Genomic DNA, 18,861 nt, shown 5'->3' on the forward strand with positions numbered 1-18,861 from the left:
GTATAATTGTAAATAATAAATACCAGAGGGCCAGTATTGTCCTCTATCGCTTATTGAGAACCTTGTCTTAACAAGGATCAACAATAGAGTTCACCGAAATGTCAAAGTCAGTAGCAAAAGATATACATCAGGACTTGAGGGTATTATATCGTAGAAAAAAAACATTGCAAAATATTGTACAAGCATTGCATTGCAGAACGACATATACAGTTCCAATGCCTATAACAATAGTCATGCTCACGAAGCGCAGCACAGAAAAAAATGTTTCATTGAGACATAACTGTTTAACCATACATTTCATTCTACTTCTCCTCAAGTAATATATTGTCAATAAATACTTCTCCCATCTGATATTTCCAAAAGGATGTGTCATGGTGTGGATAGGACTAAATACCTACATTTCAATCTAATGACACCACTTATCGTCCCTAAACGGGTACCACTCTCAGAGAATAGTCTCAATTTGTCGCCTTTTGGCCATCAATAATGCCAATCGATTATCTTTTTACAAAATATAAGGTGATACTTTGGCTCCCCGCAATCTGAAAGCACGTTATTATCTAAGACATTTATAACAATGATCTAAAGTAGAGTGTATGAATGCGAGTGAGTACTTTCTATGTTTAAACATATTGCATAATAATATTATGTTCTTTCTATTACAAAGAATTGCTTTCGCTAACATTATTTCTTGAAAAAAACGCATGTTCAATTAGGTATGCAATACATTTTTGCTAAATAATGGATTACTAAAGAAATATATTAGATCATTCACATTCACGGGTAAAATCTTGGCCGTATATCAGATATACCCTATCCGTTAAACGTAGTATATGCTTCTTATGAAAATGTAAGCGCGAATATTTATTGAACGATTTCCAGATAATAGATTTAAATAAAATTGTGGATAAACGTTCGTCCTTGAATTAAGTGATGCGTGAATTTGCCTTATTAAAATGTTTGAATGGAGATTCCTAACTTATTATTGACCCTTTTGTCAAGTAACTGAATAAACTGGGATTTCAAAGGCATTTTCTTTGCCTATCATAAACAACAGGACAATCGCTGTGAGTGATTTAACGGTCAGACTTGACGTCCTTCTTTCGTCAAACTGAGATATTGTCGTTGTATTGTCGCCTTCTCTTACCTTTTTAGTGCGGTTTTGGTATTAACTAGTGTGATGTACGTTTTGTCTATCTGTTCAAAAGCTTAGCTAAAAGGTTTTCACGCGATACTTATTAAATCTCCTAAATCAAAGAAGCTTCGAAAACAAAACTACGCCTAGCAGAATCTTCTTCAAGAAATGTATAATGGCAGTTTCTATTTTATTTAGTCTCATCAACACACTTAAGGTATACAAGAAATACTGTAATGGAGAAATGAGAAGATGCCAAGCAGAAACATATATCCTAAGATCTTGTTTAATAACACAGAGATCAAACAGTTTACAATAAGATAATAAAAAAATAAAAATGCATCGCCACAGAAATTAAAGTTAGATTGTACGTTCAGTAAATATTCTGCCAATTATACTGGATAAACAACTACGGCAAAAGTTCACAAACCCGGAAATACCGATATCACCAGCGTACAAGTCAATTATTGGTAATCATAAAATGACATTTACTAATCCAGCGTTATTTTAAAGTCTACGATTGCATTAACGGAATAAAGACCGCTCATAGACCGCTTATTTTCTCTTAACAACATTTATTATGTGCCTATCAAATTCCTTTTCCATATTCAAAAGTGAAAATACAGCATGCCGTATTGAAAAATCCGTATCATGATACTGTCGTTTTCCGATTCCGTATCATGCGAATACCGTGTGTAGTCTCGGAACTACTTTCGCGTTGCTAAAATAGGGTGATAAAAAAACTGGTAGAACCTGTAAACATTTAAATAAATTATGTAACTTTACTCACGCTCCAGAAGCATGACTTGTAACTTTACAGAAACATGGTTCTCATGTTCTTCAAAGAACCATGAGGATAAGCACGAAGCAGAGAAAACTTCTAATCAATCTAGGCAGCTACTTTAGTTCAGTGAACTAGTTGTTTGCCATTTTGAAGTTCATAAATTGTTGTATTATCCATGTTTATTATCATAAATATGAGCAGCTCGCCAATACAAAGAAGAAAGCGAATTCATCGATAGAAATAGCGATTGAATCACGAACTTCCCTCAATTCTGCATATTATAATCGTCAATAACATCCCACGAATATTTACTTTGAAAAAAATGACCGCGTTACGTCTACAGGAAATATAGTGCATACTCGTAAAAAAGTACCGTTTTTTTGTTGTTGTTTTTTTGTGCTGTGACATTTAATCATTGTTTTCATATATATTTAGCAATTTGTTAATTTTGCTAAGACATAAAATAGTTTGTTCTTATTTTGCTCAATAAAGTGAATTCTGAAACTTCTGACTTTGTTTCGCTGTAGTAGCCTCCCTTGACTTCAATACACAAAACTACGTAACACATTCGAATTCATATGCGCATTTGACAAATGGCGGTAAATTTAAATCAAATTGAAATTAAAAAATAAAAAGGAATAATGAAATAGGCAGGTATATAATAAATAGAATATTACGATAAAACGATTTTATGGTGACCTGCATCACGTCTCGTCCCTGCGGTCTCGACGGATACATGTTTACACACCGAACTCCACGTGATACAGGTCACCAGAAAAGCGTCCTATCATAATATCCCCTATATATCATTTAATGTGTATTGTTCTCTGAAACCTTCATATTACATTCAACACCTGTCTTGTAAATAGGTATGTGCTTCAAAAAACCAAATGCTAAGTATTATATGAACAGTATATCTAATATATATACACTTCTTTATGATTGTATTCTGCAAAAGAAAGTACGTTTACGAAAATGAGAGGAAATTACAGTTCAATTGAAAGCATGTCAAATTGTTTTTTTACATGTTTGCGGGAAAACCACAAAAAAAATTGTCATAATTATAGTTAAATCGTGCTGTGTCTAAATATGCGTTTATGGGTTTGGGTCAGAATAACTTGGTTGTGATAACAAGTGTACCGTGCTTAATAACATGAGCATATTTACATAAGCTGTCAAAGCCGAATGAAGACCACATAAATACCTGTGTATCCATTATGAATATAGGTATAATAGATAAGCAAGATAGTATATATAAAACCCTTAGCTCAAATTAACAACTCGGATATTTGATTCTTCTGTTAAAAGAGATGCATTCTAAAAACCTTCTTTGGCAAATATAAGTAAATTCGAAAACTATATAAAATATATGTAGGTTCGAACGGACGCATGTTTTTTATATGAAACAGGGATGTGCTTTACAAAGCTTTTTCTGTAAATATAAGACCAATTGAAACTAGGTGCAACTATGAGTTTAGACGACATTCTGAGGGACATAGGGGAGTTCGGTCCATTGCAAAAGAGGATATATTTTCTTTTGTGTTTGCCTGGATTTATATTGTCACAACTTCTTGTTGTTCAGGTCTTTCTGCTTGCTACACCAGAACACAGGTAACTTTAAATCATCCACAGTGTAGTCATGTTTTGTCTTGTCGCTCTAGGTCTATGTTTTAATTTATTGATGAATACTGTTCAGACTCAAGAATGAAAAATGCAAATCTAAGTATCAATATAAAATTACCGGATATGTTTAAAATAACACATTATAACAAACCTCTAGCAAAACAGTCCAAGTAAAGATAGACCTACCTGAAACATTTTAAAATTCCCTTTTTTCTAAGTATGAGTCTCAACGACAGACTCAAGATCTTAGATCGGTAATGGATTGTTTTGTGTCTAATTAATAGTATAGGCATTTACAATGTGCTTCTTGAGATGTAGGCAATCATAACAGACGAAGAACAGTTTAAACAATTCAAAGATTGTGGTTTTCATTTTTATGTTGTATTTTGTATTTCTAAATTTTCCCATTTCCAATAGTCAGTGACATCAAGAACCAGTAGTCTATTTTTTGACGTCTCCAAATAACCGTTTTTGTCTTGGAGTTGTAAGACTTTTAAGGTGGTGGTTTTAATCAAAGACATGTTATTTTGGCCTCTCAACGAAGAAGTACTGCACTTTATCCAGGCAACAAACTTATATGTAATTCTTTTTGCGCACAAATGTTTCAGGACATTCAAGCTAAATAAGTTCGTAAAACATTATTATTTTCATTCCTTTATATTCAGATGCATTATCCCAGGCAATGACAATGACACATTTGCCAACCAGAGTGAATGGCATCGGAACCTGATTGACAGATGGATCCCAGCCAGCTCAGACGACAAACATCCTTACGACCGTTGTAACATTTATGAGGACGGGAATCACGACGGTAACGGTACCACGGTGAAATGCACAGAATGGGTATATGATGAATCGGTATATTTGAACACGTTTACAAAACAGGTAAGTCTATATGGACGTTTGTCAATTATCTTATTGACCAAAGTAGTGTAGTATTTTGAACATTTTGAGTTTACTGGGCATTTATATCCCATGAACAAATGTGCAACTGTATCTGCGGTAGATTAAGTCTTGAATGTCCCTGATGTTAAAAAGATGTCTCTCTTTATTATATCACAACCAATATTATTATCATATGCAAATATTTTCGACAAGCACTAAAAACAAACTTTTTAATTAGATTCTCGTGATCCCATTTAAAATTATGAAGCCTAACTTTTTGCATGTGCCATATGCGTATCAAAATTTGATTCTATATGCAAATTAGTTTCATGTCTGGTGAAGGCACTGCCTCTAGTATTCTTACAACAGGCTAATTGTATTGTATTAATGTAAACTTTACCTTTAAGTTTAGCCATACATTTAGACAGATAGACATACGCTCTCTGTGTATTACTTATTATAAAGAGCCCGTTTTGGATTTTACATATAACAATGTTAATCCAAGGATAAAGTTTAAATAGGAGTTCAGTCAGATCTTTGTATGCTCAATAAGATACGACCAGGCGACTGTTTGTCCCCTATATATTTTTTTATGTATGTAAATGAGTTGGGGAAATAATTCTTACTTGATCGATTTAAAAGTATCAATTTGAACTCAATAAAACTACTAATCTTGTTGTACGCACATGATATTGTTATATTTAAAGAGTCTAAGGAAGACATACAAAATGGGTTGACGTAACATGTTAACTGATTTATTAACCATTTTGAAGCTTAAGGCAGCCAAGCACGTAAAGTCTTTAAAATTAACAAAAATATCTGAAAATTCACTAAGTTTTAAAGTCAGTAACGACTATCATTCTTTACACGTAACTCCTGGGATGTATATCTTAAGGAAAACAGTAGACGGCTTCACTTTGGAAATTGTATTCTGCTGGAAAAATTTCAAATTAGATTTAACTTGCGCAACGAGACTAGTACGGCATCATATTTCGACATCGACTGTTATTATTTTGTAAAAATATGACCCGAAGAAACCGACAGTTAGCAATTGCTCTACCTTATTTCCGAAAGTAGACAATTGAATTTTTTTTTTAAGTAAGTTTATTTTCTAGGTCAGTAACTTAATGAATGATCTAGTTAATCGAAGAAAACACTAATTGTAATTAAATTTCATATCATGTTAATATTTTTGTAGCTAAACCTGGTTTGTGGAGAGGCTATCAAAGTTCCGAATGTACAGATGATATTTTTCTTCGGAGTGCTCTCGGGGTCATTTGCCTACGGACAGCTATCGGACATGTAATCTTATTTGTATTTTCGTTAATATTTCAAGTCATTCATAAGAGATGTAGACAAATGTTAAATATGAACTGTACATTCTCGTAAAGATACATTAAGTGACAAGATGAAAAATGAATAATAAAGAATCAGCAATAAAAATATTGTTTATCTTTATTCAGTCCATCTGGAATTTAAAATATTACTTTCTTAAACAAATGTAATGGATAAAGTGCACCTCAAGCCCTTTTGCTAGACTGAATACATTCACATAGAGTCTCTTTTTTAAAGTTTGTATGTAGTTTTAAGAAACAGGAAAAATGAAAAATGGTCGTTGAGTTCCACAAATGTAAGAAAATGTGTTTAGTTCTACTATCTAATTTGTTTCGAACATAATGGTGAACATTTTTAGTATATTGATACATTCCGATGTTGTAAAAAATGATAATATATATTTCTTTATCATGTCCGAAACCATACTTAAATTGCTCAGTTCTATTCGTACAGCCATCTGCAATAGGATGGTGAGTTTGATAAGGCTAAATTTTAGAATGTTTTTCATGATCTTTGCTTGGCTTCTGCTGCTCTGTCATAGCTCAGGGCCACATTTTTCTGACATTTATCCATTATTGATTTGTTATCAAAAATAATACAACTTAAAGATTTTAATGACATGGTTAATGCTTTTTATTTAATTTTTAGAATAGGAAGACGCAAGGCGTTTTATCTTGCATTGGTAGTACAACTGGGAACATCACTTGGTTTGCTGGGGATGACGGAGTACATAGGCTTTGCTGTCCTCATGTTTTTCCTAGGCGGCGCTTGCCTCGGTGTATATATGACTGGTTTCGTTATAGGTGAGCGTGTATCAACGTTCTTTACAATTTTTAGTTGGCGTCAAAATGCTGCTTTGCCGTACAATGTCAGTAAATAATTATTAATGGGATCGTTATGTACAATATGTATTCTGGAATTCCTGTCCTTGAACATACAGTTTAAACTATAAACAGATAACGTCTTGTTATTTCAACACAATCATAATTTAGCAGCTGTAGAGACATTTAAATTTCAAAAATGATGCAGTTGGTGTATATTGGTAAAGCTGTCCAGAAATCCTTGACTTTTATCTGTCTTACATGTTAAATACAATAAACTGATTTGCGGGTTATAGCAATTTCATATCTCCTTTCTTGATTCATATGTTGTTGTTTTTTTCATTAAGACGTTCACAACTACGATTGCATCGTATATATTTTTCAAAAATCATGTAAAACCAACATCTCTGTGTGTTCAATGTCAGGTTTAATTGTTAGGTAAACCGTCACGATTACTTGCTTTTTACAGGCTATGTCTCATAAAACTGATAGTTTTTCCATAACTTATAACTTTCTTTTTATTTATTTACTGTTGAAAACATCATGAAATATGTTGTTTCAAATCAGTAAACAATAGGAGCGACTTAAATTTTCAAGTGTATGGAGCAAAACTGTTAATGTACCAACACAATCATAAAAGTAGGTACATGTCAACTAAATGAAATGCCTACGTGATGCAGGTTGAGGACACAACCTACTCTCTCAGTTCCACACATTATTTAATGACTAAAGAGGCATACCCCATATATTATGATACGTTTGGCTATCGGATTAAACTGTCATTTGACCATTAGGTTAACAAAAAACAATGGGTGTTTTACATGTCCCTCACAAAAAATAAATTATTTTCTTGCTCAGGAATGGAGTTAGTAGGCCCGAACAAACGGCTGTGGACGGGTGCAATCTCCCCCTTCTTTCTTACCATTGGTCAACTATACCTCGTGCTCGTTGTTTACCTACTGAGAGATTGGAAGTGGTTCATGCTTGCTGTTTGTCTTCCTGGCTGCTTCTTTCTGTCTTACTACTGGTAAGTTATATAACACTGCGCTAGTTGTTTACTAAAAAGGACCTTGGAAATAATGTGTTTGTTTCTGTCTTTATATCTTGTAGGTTTTCTCGTTAATATGTTTTTCGTGACAGGAATTGCTAAAAACGTATCGGTGTTGCAATAAACCTTTTCGCTATGACATATTAAGTAATAAAATATAATTTGAGTATAACTTAATGCAAACATTGTTTGAGTTATTTTTGAGCTTGGTTCGCGATTATTACCGGTAAAATGATGTATTTCATGATCCATTATACCATGAATGTCTGATTACTTATTTGCCTTTTTGTTAAGCTACAATATCTGAGAAATTGGGAACAAAGAGGTTTGGAATCAAACTTGATTTTGTCTTAAATTTAAACACCTTCAGAAGATATTAACGACCAAAAAATTTTAGTAATTTTCTCAACAATAAACAAGTAAAACAATGTCAATGAATGCAAAACAAATTTGTTGTCACACTTTCAAACACACGGAGCTAAAGAGAAAATGCAACACAGTCAATTTAACTGTATGATTCTCGTCGAATAACAGGCTAGTTCCAGAGTCTATCAGATGGCTATTGAGTAAAGGAAAGAAAGGGGAAGCAATAGAAATACTACAAAAGGTAGCCAAAAGCAACAAAACAGTACTCAATGAAAAGATGGTAGACGATTTGCCCCCGATTCCAAAGGAGGCTAGGGTGTGGAAACTGTTTTCAAACAGAACACTTGGGATTTGGTCTGTGATACTGTTTTTCAACTGGTAAGTTCCTGCTGCAAAAAGCAGTCTATTCTGATGGTAGTTAAACATTTCGTTGGTCACTTAAATGTAACTGACTAAGAATGACATAAATGTTGTTGGTTTTCTGCCGAAGGTTGTTCTCCTACTTCCAGTCCATTATGTGACCCACGAGTATCAAAACACAGTAGTAGCTTATATTTGATAACAATATATGTTGCGCACAATCATTACACTATGATGTGATTTTCTTCATTCATGCGAGTTCAAAGTGCATGTATTATCATGTTATGTTATTGTTTGTATTGGGATTTCGAAAAGGATGATTCATTATGTAATGTGACTGTTTTCTTCTATAAAAAATAGTACGTGCTTGTTGACTTTTGTATGTTGATCTTTAGTTTTAACTGCTTTGTCTTATTAAAGGTTTGTCTGCAGTATGTCATATTATGGAGTAGTTTTAAATACCGCAAACCTCGGAGGCGATATCTACCTAAACTTTGCACTACTAGCTCTTGCTGAATTTCCTGGCAAGGCTTTGATATTGACTGCAGATCGAATTGGGAGAAAAAGACTCTTCATGGCATTTATGTTTATCGGCGGACTTGCAAATATCGCCACCATTGGCCCTATCGTGAATGGAAGTGACGGTGAGGGCATTAGTAGTGTAAAAACAAATCGATTGTAAGTGATTTGTAAATAATCGGGGTGTGCATGATTATTCTACATTTACAGCGTTAGCAGTATATGAAATTCATTTTCACTGATGCATTTCGCTATCCATCATTGACATGTTGTCTAAATGATATTTTTATATTTATTTTATATGTGCGAATGTATTCTTGTAGTCTTTCGTTAAAATATAAGATAATATATGTTTACTGGGACTTTAATTGTCTATAACAGTGTTTTATTTAAATATTCAAATGGTAGAGAGTTATATTCATTTTATTTATTTTAACACAATGCATTCAATTGTAGATCTCCATTACGTTCTTATTGCACTCGCAATAGTCGGAAAACTTTGCATAACTGGGGCCTTTGACACGGTTTATATTCTATCAGCGGAGATTTTTCCTACCGTGGTTAGAAACGCTGGAATGGGAACAAGTTCGGCTATCGCTAGGGTTGGCAGCATGATAGCTCCTTATATAGCAAAGTCAGTAAGTTATCTTACAAACAGCCTTACAAATTTAAGGACAAACTAGTTAACATATTTAAACTACTCCACGTATCTGTAAGGTAAGGTTAAAGGTGAACGATTAATATTCTTCATATTAAGTATTTACGGGGTTGATATACAAGGTTAAGTTATTTTAAACGACATTTTGAAATAAAAAAAATCCATAAGGAAACTCCTTAATTCCAATTGATTTATGGTAAATAGAGTAACACAAATAAGAAAACTTCTTTGTGGACTTCACAACAACCCCTAAATCATCATTATCAGGTGTGAGAATATACATTTGTTGCACGTTTGTTTGCAAACTTCGGTATTAAATTTGCAACTTAAAGAAATAAATATTGCAAGCAAGGGACAATTTATCAGGGAACATTTTCTAATGTTTTGACTAATGTTAGCTGCATTGTAATTTAGGCTGACCTTGTAAAGGGTGATCTTGGAAAGACTATTCCTTTGACCTTGTTTGGCGTGGCCATGTTCGCTTCCGGACTACTTACACTTATTCTTCCGGAAACAAATGGGCAGAAAATGCCAGAATCAATCGAAGACATACACAACCTTAAACAGTAAGTCCTATAAATGTAATTTCATAACACTCGCAATTTTGTTTGTACTGATTTAGTAATAAAATATTCATTGCCATGTTTACTTAAAGACTGTTATTCGAAATTATGATATGATGATTCCAGAAGACTTATTAACCATATCATATATTAATAACTATTATGTACTATTGACCTTAAAATGAATAATTATTTTCAGTAAGAGACCAAAGGAAAATGCAACAGAAATTGAATTTAATAAAAATGATTCCAAATTATCAAACGAGTCAAATGGCATACATCAGGGTGAAACAAATGGAGGGTATACAGAGCATGTAGACGGCTATCGACTATAATCCTATCGTTTATAATAATCGTGTATAAGTATTATGTTGTACAAATATGCATGTGTTTTTATTATTATATGTTTGTTATCTTGTGTTCATCTAAACGTGTTTGGTCGATTTGGAAGTGCGCTTACTTATCATTTACTCTTAATTTTTATGATTCTGGAATGCAAGGGTATCACGCACGCCCGTTACCAACCTTTATATAACAGTGTCCTTTATAATGAAATAATCCTTACCAGAAATAGCTGTTGGTATATAAACCGTCGTTTTGCTCACAAGAATACAAATGCGATTTTAATGAGTATGAGTGTGTGTGTGTGTGTGTGTGTGTGTGTGTGTGTGTGTGCGTGTGTGTGTGTGGGTGTGTGTGTGCGTGCGTGCGTGCGTGCGTGCGTGCGTGTGTGCGTCCGTGTGTGCGTCCGTGCATGCGTGTGTGTGTGTGTGTGTACGTATACTCCGAGTTTTAACTAAAATAAATAGCGAGTGTTGGTAAATGGTGTAGAAATATGACTTCAAGAAAATCAAAGTGATGGTTTAAGATACGGAACTTAAATTAGGTTAAACCAGGTAATAAGAACTTGAAAACAGAACCTTAATCTGTGTCTTTGTTTATGAAACCTGGTTTAAAGTTCAGATATGTTGGCAGACAAAATGATATGCCGGGATTTTGGCAACCACTCGACAATGGTTAACACATTTTTATTTCAATTTGAGTTGTGACAGTGTAAAATGTGAATTCATCCAAGAACACTCCTTTGCTTGAAGATGGGCTCTTAAAATGTGTTTGCATCTTACTTAACAATATTCTGAATTATATATGTAAAAGACAAAATAAACAAAAACATTATAATGTCAAGATGTGTTCGACATCCAATCAATCATTTTAATTTCAAATTGATGTGTGACAGTGTAAAATGTGAGTTAATAGATGATCACTCATTGACCTGAAGATGGGTTCTTAAAACGTGTTTGCATCTTACTGATCATTACTTATCTCTCTGAATAACGTCTGAAAAAACAAAACAAAACACAATAAAATGTCAAGACTAGTTCGAATTCCAATCAATCATTTTGTTGTTCATAAGTGTGGCAACTTTATAAGTAATATTGGTGCAGAGTTACTTATCGAGACTGAAATTTTCAATGTGTCCTTGACATTCATAGTTTTGTTTCAACTCTATGTTTGACAATGATTCATTCAAAGTAGAAATAAAAACCAAATAGCTTGTCCGTGAGTACACTTTAAAGTCGGTATGTATTCAACAAGTGTAACAGTCATATTCTCAAGACGACGATTAATTCATCGAATCAAGAAATGCTTTTAAAATCCAATCTTCTTTTCGGATTGCATCTTTGATTCGTTTGACCTTTCGTGGTAATTGTGCATCTCCCTATGGAGTGCTTGTATTTCACGCTCATCCAGTGTACAACGACAGCATTTTTAAACGAATGAACAAAACGTGTTTTATTACATAACCTAGACAATTCCACCAGGATGAATGAAAAACATTGTGTTTCTCTTTCAATTGACCAATAACAAAATAAAATGAATTTCCTATATACTACAACTTAATAGAGTACGGTTTAGTTCGTCGCATATTTATAAATAAGAATACAATGACTGTTTTATGAAACGGGTATGTTCGGTGATGTTTTGCGTTTTATTCTTACGATAGTCATATATAGAACCAAAAGCCACTTTTCATTAAAGCTTACCTTCTTACATTGCTCGTAACCTGAGAGGTACAACCAGTGTGCTCATGCAATGACATAGAACACCTGATAGAGGATCAAATAAAAAGGTATCGTTTAAAGAGTAATATAAAAGTGAGGATTTATATCTACCACGACTTTGATGTGATAGTATTCGGGTTTCGAAGAAAATAGCACAATTTATGGCATTTGCTTTCAATGAAACAAAACAGGATGTCATTCCTTCAAGTGTTTGGAATATATATTGATATGACATCTGTCTTGTACTAAAATTTAAGACTGTTTCCTTTGTTTTCCCACAACAAATGTCTTTACAAAAGGTTATTCTTCAAAAATAATCAAAATAAGAAAATTAATCTGATAAAAAAAAAACTATAAGCTAATATTGAATTTATGTTATTTAGAGCTAAATCGAACTATAACATAGATGGTATAGTGTAAAGACCTTCGTCCAAAGAGTTTTCCAAATCATGAACACAGTCAATTGTATTGTTAAAAATAAATTAGATTATCGTTTGACGGGATTATTTTAAAGATAGTGTTTCCATTCCAAAGAACATAATTTTACGAATTATCCTCGAGCAAAAAACACACTATGTATCTAGATTATTAGAGAATCTTGATGGAAGACCATTAGTCTAGAGAATGAAACACACTAACCAATAAAATGTAAAATTACTTCTGTTATGACCCTAATGTCTAGGTCAAGAGCAATCAGATTTGCTATATGTGCAAGAAGGACTAGACAAATTACTTATTGTTCTCGAGTCCCCTACACCAAAATTTGATTAAGCGATTTCGAATAAGAGGGCTGCCACTGTATCTTAGGTACAATTATTGTATGTTATTGTACGTATGGGAGTACACCACAGTAGTGGTTTTAGTAATAATATCGTGATCGCTTGATTACAGTGTTACTTAAGCGGAGTTTATTTATTTATTTAAAGTATACAACTATACAAATTTAAGGGGAAATATGGCCTTATATCGCTCACTTGATTTAACAAATGTTTATAAGTTAATGAGTTGACAACATACTGGAAGCCGCCTGCCCAAACGCTCGCTTTTATAAAACAATAACTCTTGAAATATTTAAGTTTGATCTAAATACCTTGTCGCAAAAGAGCACATTATTAATGTGAAGAAGTTCATGAAGTTTGAAGTTGATATCTTCAATGATGTAAAACAGTAGTTATTAAAATAAAAAGAAGAAGAAAAAACAGTAAGAAAAAACATAAATAAAGTGCTAAAAGGGTCACCTAAGGAAAATATATGTGAACATGTTTTGGAATCATGCCAATGATTTCTGAAGAAAAGACTTTTAAATAGACGTTTTGTGAAAGCTAGCAACGCATCTGGCGGCCATATTATTTATGAATCTCAATGGGGTAAAATAATTTGATATATGGTCGCCTAAGGAACATTTCTGTGAAATTATTTTGAAATCGGGTCTACCTATATAATTAACAGCCCAAAACAGGCAAAATTGCGAATACCAACACGGCGCTGAGATCTGTTAAATCCGTTTGAGCTACTGAATAGATCTGTTTAAGTTGGGTGGTATAAATTGACTTCGTCATCAGTGCAAAAATGCATCATGCGTCCATTTTTTTTTCAAATAGTATAAAGGACACTGCTTCATGACGACAAACCGATTTAATTACTGACAAACACTCCAAATATGGTATATGTAGTTCATAGACGATAGCTCACTGCATGAATTTAACAATCATTTCTGAAATTTCGTATCATAAGAAAACATACTTGAATAAAGCTTTAATGCTGAAATTTCATACGAAATACAAAAATAAGAATCCTAAGGAAGAAGAACAACTTTCTGTCATTTTTTTACTTTGAATCTTGTGTATGGTTTGAGAAAAGTTTGGCAATTGTTTTTCTTTTTACTTTGAATCTTGTGTATGGTTTGAAAACAGTTTGGCAATTGTTTTTCTTTTTTACTTTGAATCTTGTGTACAGTTTGAGAATAATTTGGCAATTGTTTTTCTTTTTACTTTGAATCTTGTGTATAGTTTGAAAACAATTTGGCAATTGTTTTTATTTTTACTTTGAATCTTGTTTATGTTTTAAGAACATTTTGGCAATTGTTTTTTTTTACTTTGAATCTTGTGTATAGTTTGAGAACATTTTGGCAATTGCTTTTCTTTTTACTTTGAATTTTGTGTATGGCTTGAGAACATTTTGGCAATTGCTTTTCTTTTTACTCTGAATCTTGTGTATGGTTTGAAAACAGTTTGGCAATTGCTTTTCTTTTTACTATGAATGTTGTGTACAGTTTGAGAACATTTTGGCAATGTTTTTATTTTTACTTTGAATCTTGTGTATAGTTTGAGAACAATTTGGCAATTGGTTTTCTTTTTGCTTTGAATCTTGTGTATGTTTTAAGAACATTTCGGCAATTGTTTTTCTTTTTTCTTTGAATCTTGTGTATAGTTTGAGAACATTTTGGCAATTGCTTTTCTTTTTTCTTTGAATCTTGTGTATAGTTTGAGAACATTTTGGCAATTGTTTTTCTTTTTTCTTTGAATCTTGTGTATAGTTTGAGAACATTTTGGCAATTGTTTTTCTTTTTTCTTTGAATCTTGTGTATAGTTTGAGAACAATTTGGCAATTGCTTTTCTTTTTACTTTGAATCTTGTGTATAGTTTGAGAACATTTTGGCAATTGTTTTTCTTTTTTCTTTGAATCTTGTGTATAGTTTGAGAACATTTTGGCAATTGTTTTTCTTTTTTCTTTGAATCTTGTGTATAGTTTGAGAACAATTTGGCAATTGGTTTTCTTTTTACTTTGAATTTTGTGTATAGTTTGAGAACATTTTGGCAATTGTTTTTCTTTTTGCTTTGAATCTTGTGTATAGTTTGAGAACAATTTGGCAATTGGTTTTCTTTTTACTTTGAATCTTGTGTATAGTTTGAGAACATTTTGGCAATTGCTTTTCTTTTTACTTTGAATTTTGTGTATAGTTTGAGAACATTTTGGCAATTGTTTTTTTTTCTTTGAATCTTGTGTATGGTTTGAGAACATTTTGGCAATTGTTTTTCTTTTTACTTTGAATTTTGTCTATGGTTTAAGAACATTTTGGCTATTGCTTTTCTTTTTACTTTGAATCTTGTCTATGGTTTGAGAACATTTTGGCAATTGCTTTTCTTTTTACTTTGAATTTTGTGCATGGTTTGAGAACATTTTGGCAATTGCTTTTCTTTTTACTCTGAATCTTGTGTATGGTTTGAAAACAGTTTGGCAATTTCTTTTCTTTTTACTTTGAATGTTGTGTACAGTTTGAGAACATTTTGGCAATTGTTTTTATTTTTACTTTGAATCTTGTGTATGTTTTAAGAACATTTCGGCAATTGTTTTTCTTTTTGCTTTGAATCTTGTGTATAGTTTGAGAACATTTTGGCAATTGTTTTTCTTTTTTCTTTGAATCTTGTGTATAGTTTGAGAACATTTCGGCAATTGTTTTTCTTTTTGCTTTGAATCTTGTGTATAGTTTGAGAACATTTCGGCAATTGCTTTTCTTTTTACTATGAATCTTGTGTATAGTTTGAGAACATTTTGGCAATTGTTTTTCTTTTTGCTTTGAATCTTGTGTATGTTTTAAGAACATTTCGGCAATTGTTTTTCTTTTTGCTTTGAATCTCGTGTATAGTTTGAGAACATTTTGGCAATTGTTTTTCTTTTTGCTTTGAATCTTGTGTATAGTTTGAGAACATTTTGGCAATTGCTTTTCTTTTTACTTTGAATCTTGTGTATAGTTTGAGAACATTTTGGCAATTGTTTTTCTTTTTGCTTTGAATCTTGTGTATGTTTTAAGAACATTTCGGCAATTGTTTTTCTTTTTGCTTTGAATCTTGTGTATAGTTTGAGAACATTTTGGCAATTGTTTTTCTTTTTGCTCTGAATCTTGTGTATAGTTTGAGAACATTTTGGCAATTGTTTTTCTTTTTACTTTGAATTTTGTCTATGGTTTAAGAACATTTTGGCAATTGCTTTTCTTTTTACTTTGAATCTTGTCTATGGTTTGAGAACATTTTGGCAATTGCTTTTCTTTTTTCTTTGAATCTTGTGTATAGTTTGAGAACATTTTGGCAATTGCTTTTCTTTTTTCTTTGAATCTTGTGTATGTTTTAAGAACATTTCGGCAATTGTTTTTCTTTTTGCTTTGAATCTTGTGTATGTTTTAAGAACATTTCGGCAATTGTTTTTCTTTTTGCTTTGAATCTTGTGTATAGTTTGAGAACATTTTGGCAATTGTTTTTCTTTTTGCTCTGAATCTTGTGTATAGTTTGAGAACATTTTGGCAATTGTTTTTCTTTTTACTTTGAATTTTGTCTATGGTTTAAGAACATTTTGGCTATTGCTTTTCTTTTTACTTTGAATCTTGTCTATGGTTTGAGAACATTTTGGCAATTGCTTTTCTTTTTTCTTTGAATCTTGTGTATAGTTTGAGAACATTTTGGCAATTGCTTTTCTTTTTTCTTTGAATCTTGTGTATAGTTTGAGAACATTTTGGCAATTGTTTTTCTTTTTCTTTGAATCTTGTGTATGGTTTGAGAACATTTTGGCAATTGTTTTTCTTTTTACTTTGAATTTTGTCTATGGTTTAAGAACATTTTGGCTATTGCTTTTCTTTTTACTTTGAATCTTGTCTATGGTTTGAGAACATTTTGGCAATTGCTTTTCTTTTTACTTTGAATTTTGTCTATGGTTTAAGAATATTTTGGCAATTGCTTTTCTTTTTACTTTGAATTTTGTCTATGGTTTGAGAACATTTTGGTAATTGCTTTTCTTTTACTTTGAATCTTGTCTATGGTTTGAGAACATTTTGGCAATTGTTTTTCTTTTTACTTTGAATCTTGTCTATGGTTTGAGAACATTTTGGCAATTGTTTTCTTACTTTGAATCTTATGTATTGTTTGACTAGAAAAATATGTTTTGATTCCCATCCAGGGTGTCCTCTGTCAAAACACCTTTAGAACTATTCAGATCCGCGGATGAACCCACATTTTATTTGTGCATATTCCGAAACAATGTCGCTTTAAAATCAATTTCACAGTTCATCCAATGGTAAATTGTAAATAAAAAATTGACAATCACGAGTTTACACTACTCTCGTTATCAAGGAAGAATATATAGGACCTTAATCATCTGGTCAAAATATATGGTGGATGAAATGCTTCCTAAACAATCAACTTAAAGAATTTCCTCATTATCATTGACAGTTTGGAGCTTATCTATCATAATTATGGGGTTTAGTTGTTTGGCACTTTGTAATGGTCAATAAACATATACACCAACTTAATAATAGTAGCTGACCACAGTTTAATGTTGATATTTTATTTCATTTCATTCGTGTTATATATTTCCCTTATAGGATATAAATATGGGTTGAGAATTTAAACACCATAACTTGAACATAAAAGTATTCATAAAAAGTGCATAAACACATACACTATTACAGAAGAATAGCAATTTACAGATGGAATTAATACTAATTTTAAAATATTAATCAGAGGATAAGCCATATATTTTTTCGGCTAATTTCCATAGAAGTCCTTTATAATTGTTATGTGTGTTTAAAGCCAACTGAATCAATTTTAATAATTTAATTATTAGAACAAATCATAACTTTCGCATTAAATATAAAATCTGAGAAAATAGAACATCTTGACTCCGTAAGACATATAATAACTAAAATAATAATTATAATAAAATGTTTCTTGATTTTTGTTGTAAATTGTGTCAGTTAGTTCTTGTACATGATAGCTTGATAATAAAAGGTTGAACTGGTAAAATTATTGATATATATTATTTTATGTAGGTCAGCCTACTTGGTACACTGTTTCTGTAAAAACGATCGACGTTCTGTAAAAACGATCGACTTAGGTGATATACTTTTATACATATGAGTTCGACTTAGTTACCGTACCATACTTTCAACATCTAACCAACAGATATAACACAAACATTAAATAAGTTCAAATGTGATCTAAGTTCATAACTATGTACAGAGCTGATATTTCTTTTAAAATATGGAGCAACTTGTAACTTATTCTGCATTAGTTTTTAAGGCCGTAAATTACCAGAATGAACTAGCATAGTTAATATAACATTGAACCAGTGAATTAAATAGCATTTTACTAACTTCACTATATAATTAGCAATTGAGTAAGCAGATTATTTTCTAGCACAACTCCAAGATGGTTTACTGAAGATCGCTTCAGTTTGCGCTTTGATCCAAAACTGACACAATTACCGAAATATAATGAAAGCATATTTATCTAACAGCAACTTCTGACAATTTCCTGTCATTTTCCTGTGCAAAGAGGAGAGCCGGTCAGCAGCATATTAAATTGACTTACATCTTCCTCACGAGTAATTCCCAATCATGGCGTTAAAATAGCAGAAATACAAGTAGAGTGCTTATTCTTTTATTCATGCTCTTCTTTAGTTAGTGCACTGAGGTTGTTATACGACTTCTTTGTACTCGCCATACTTTATTCAAAATAAGGACTACTTTTGCGTCAGAGTTGGCATTCATTTCTCAAATTCATTTTTATGGCATCTTTGGATGGGCACATTGCATCTAATTATCTCCATACGCCGCTTTTAGAAACAACGTTTTGAATGGAACAATAAATGAAAAATACAAGGGCTTGCCCCGTAGTCGAAATCTCAAAAACAAACCCTATTAGGGACACAAT

The 18,861-nt window shown here is 32.1% G+C and overlaps 1 protein-coding gene across 1 annotated transcript; it reads left to right on the plus strand.

The window, feature by feature from the left end:
* Window positions 1-3,292: 3,292 nt before the first annotated feature.
* Window positions 3,293-10,734, plus strand: LOC128236451 (organic cation transporter protein-like). The gene is made up of 10 exons (XM_052951312.1): window positions 3,293-3,530; window positions 4,208-4,427; window positions 5,626-5,729; window positions 6,411-6,565; window positions 7,442-7,610; window positions 8,166-8,375; window positions 8,778-9,001; window positions 9,333-9,514; window positions 9,949-10,100; window positions 10,297-10,734. The coding sequence occupies exons 1-10, from the start codon at window positions 3,388-3,390 to the stop codon at window positions 10,430-10,432; spliced, it is 1,695 nt and encodes a 564-aa protein (XP_052807272.1). The 5' UTR covers window positions 3,293-3,387; the 3' UTR covers window positions 10,433-10,734.
* Window positions 10,735-18,861: the final 8,127 nt, after the last annotated feature.

This window comes from Mya arenaria, chromosome 6 (assembly GCF_026914265.1).
Source record: "Mya arenaria isolate MELC-2E11 chromosome 6, ASM2691426v1".
Taxonomy (NCBI): domain Eukaryota; kingdom Metazoa; phylum Mollusca; class Bivalvia; order Myida; family Myidae; genus Mya; species Mya arenaria.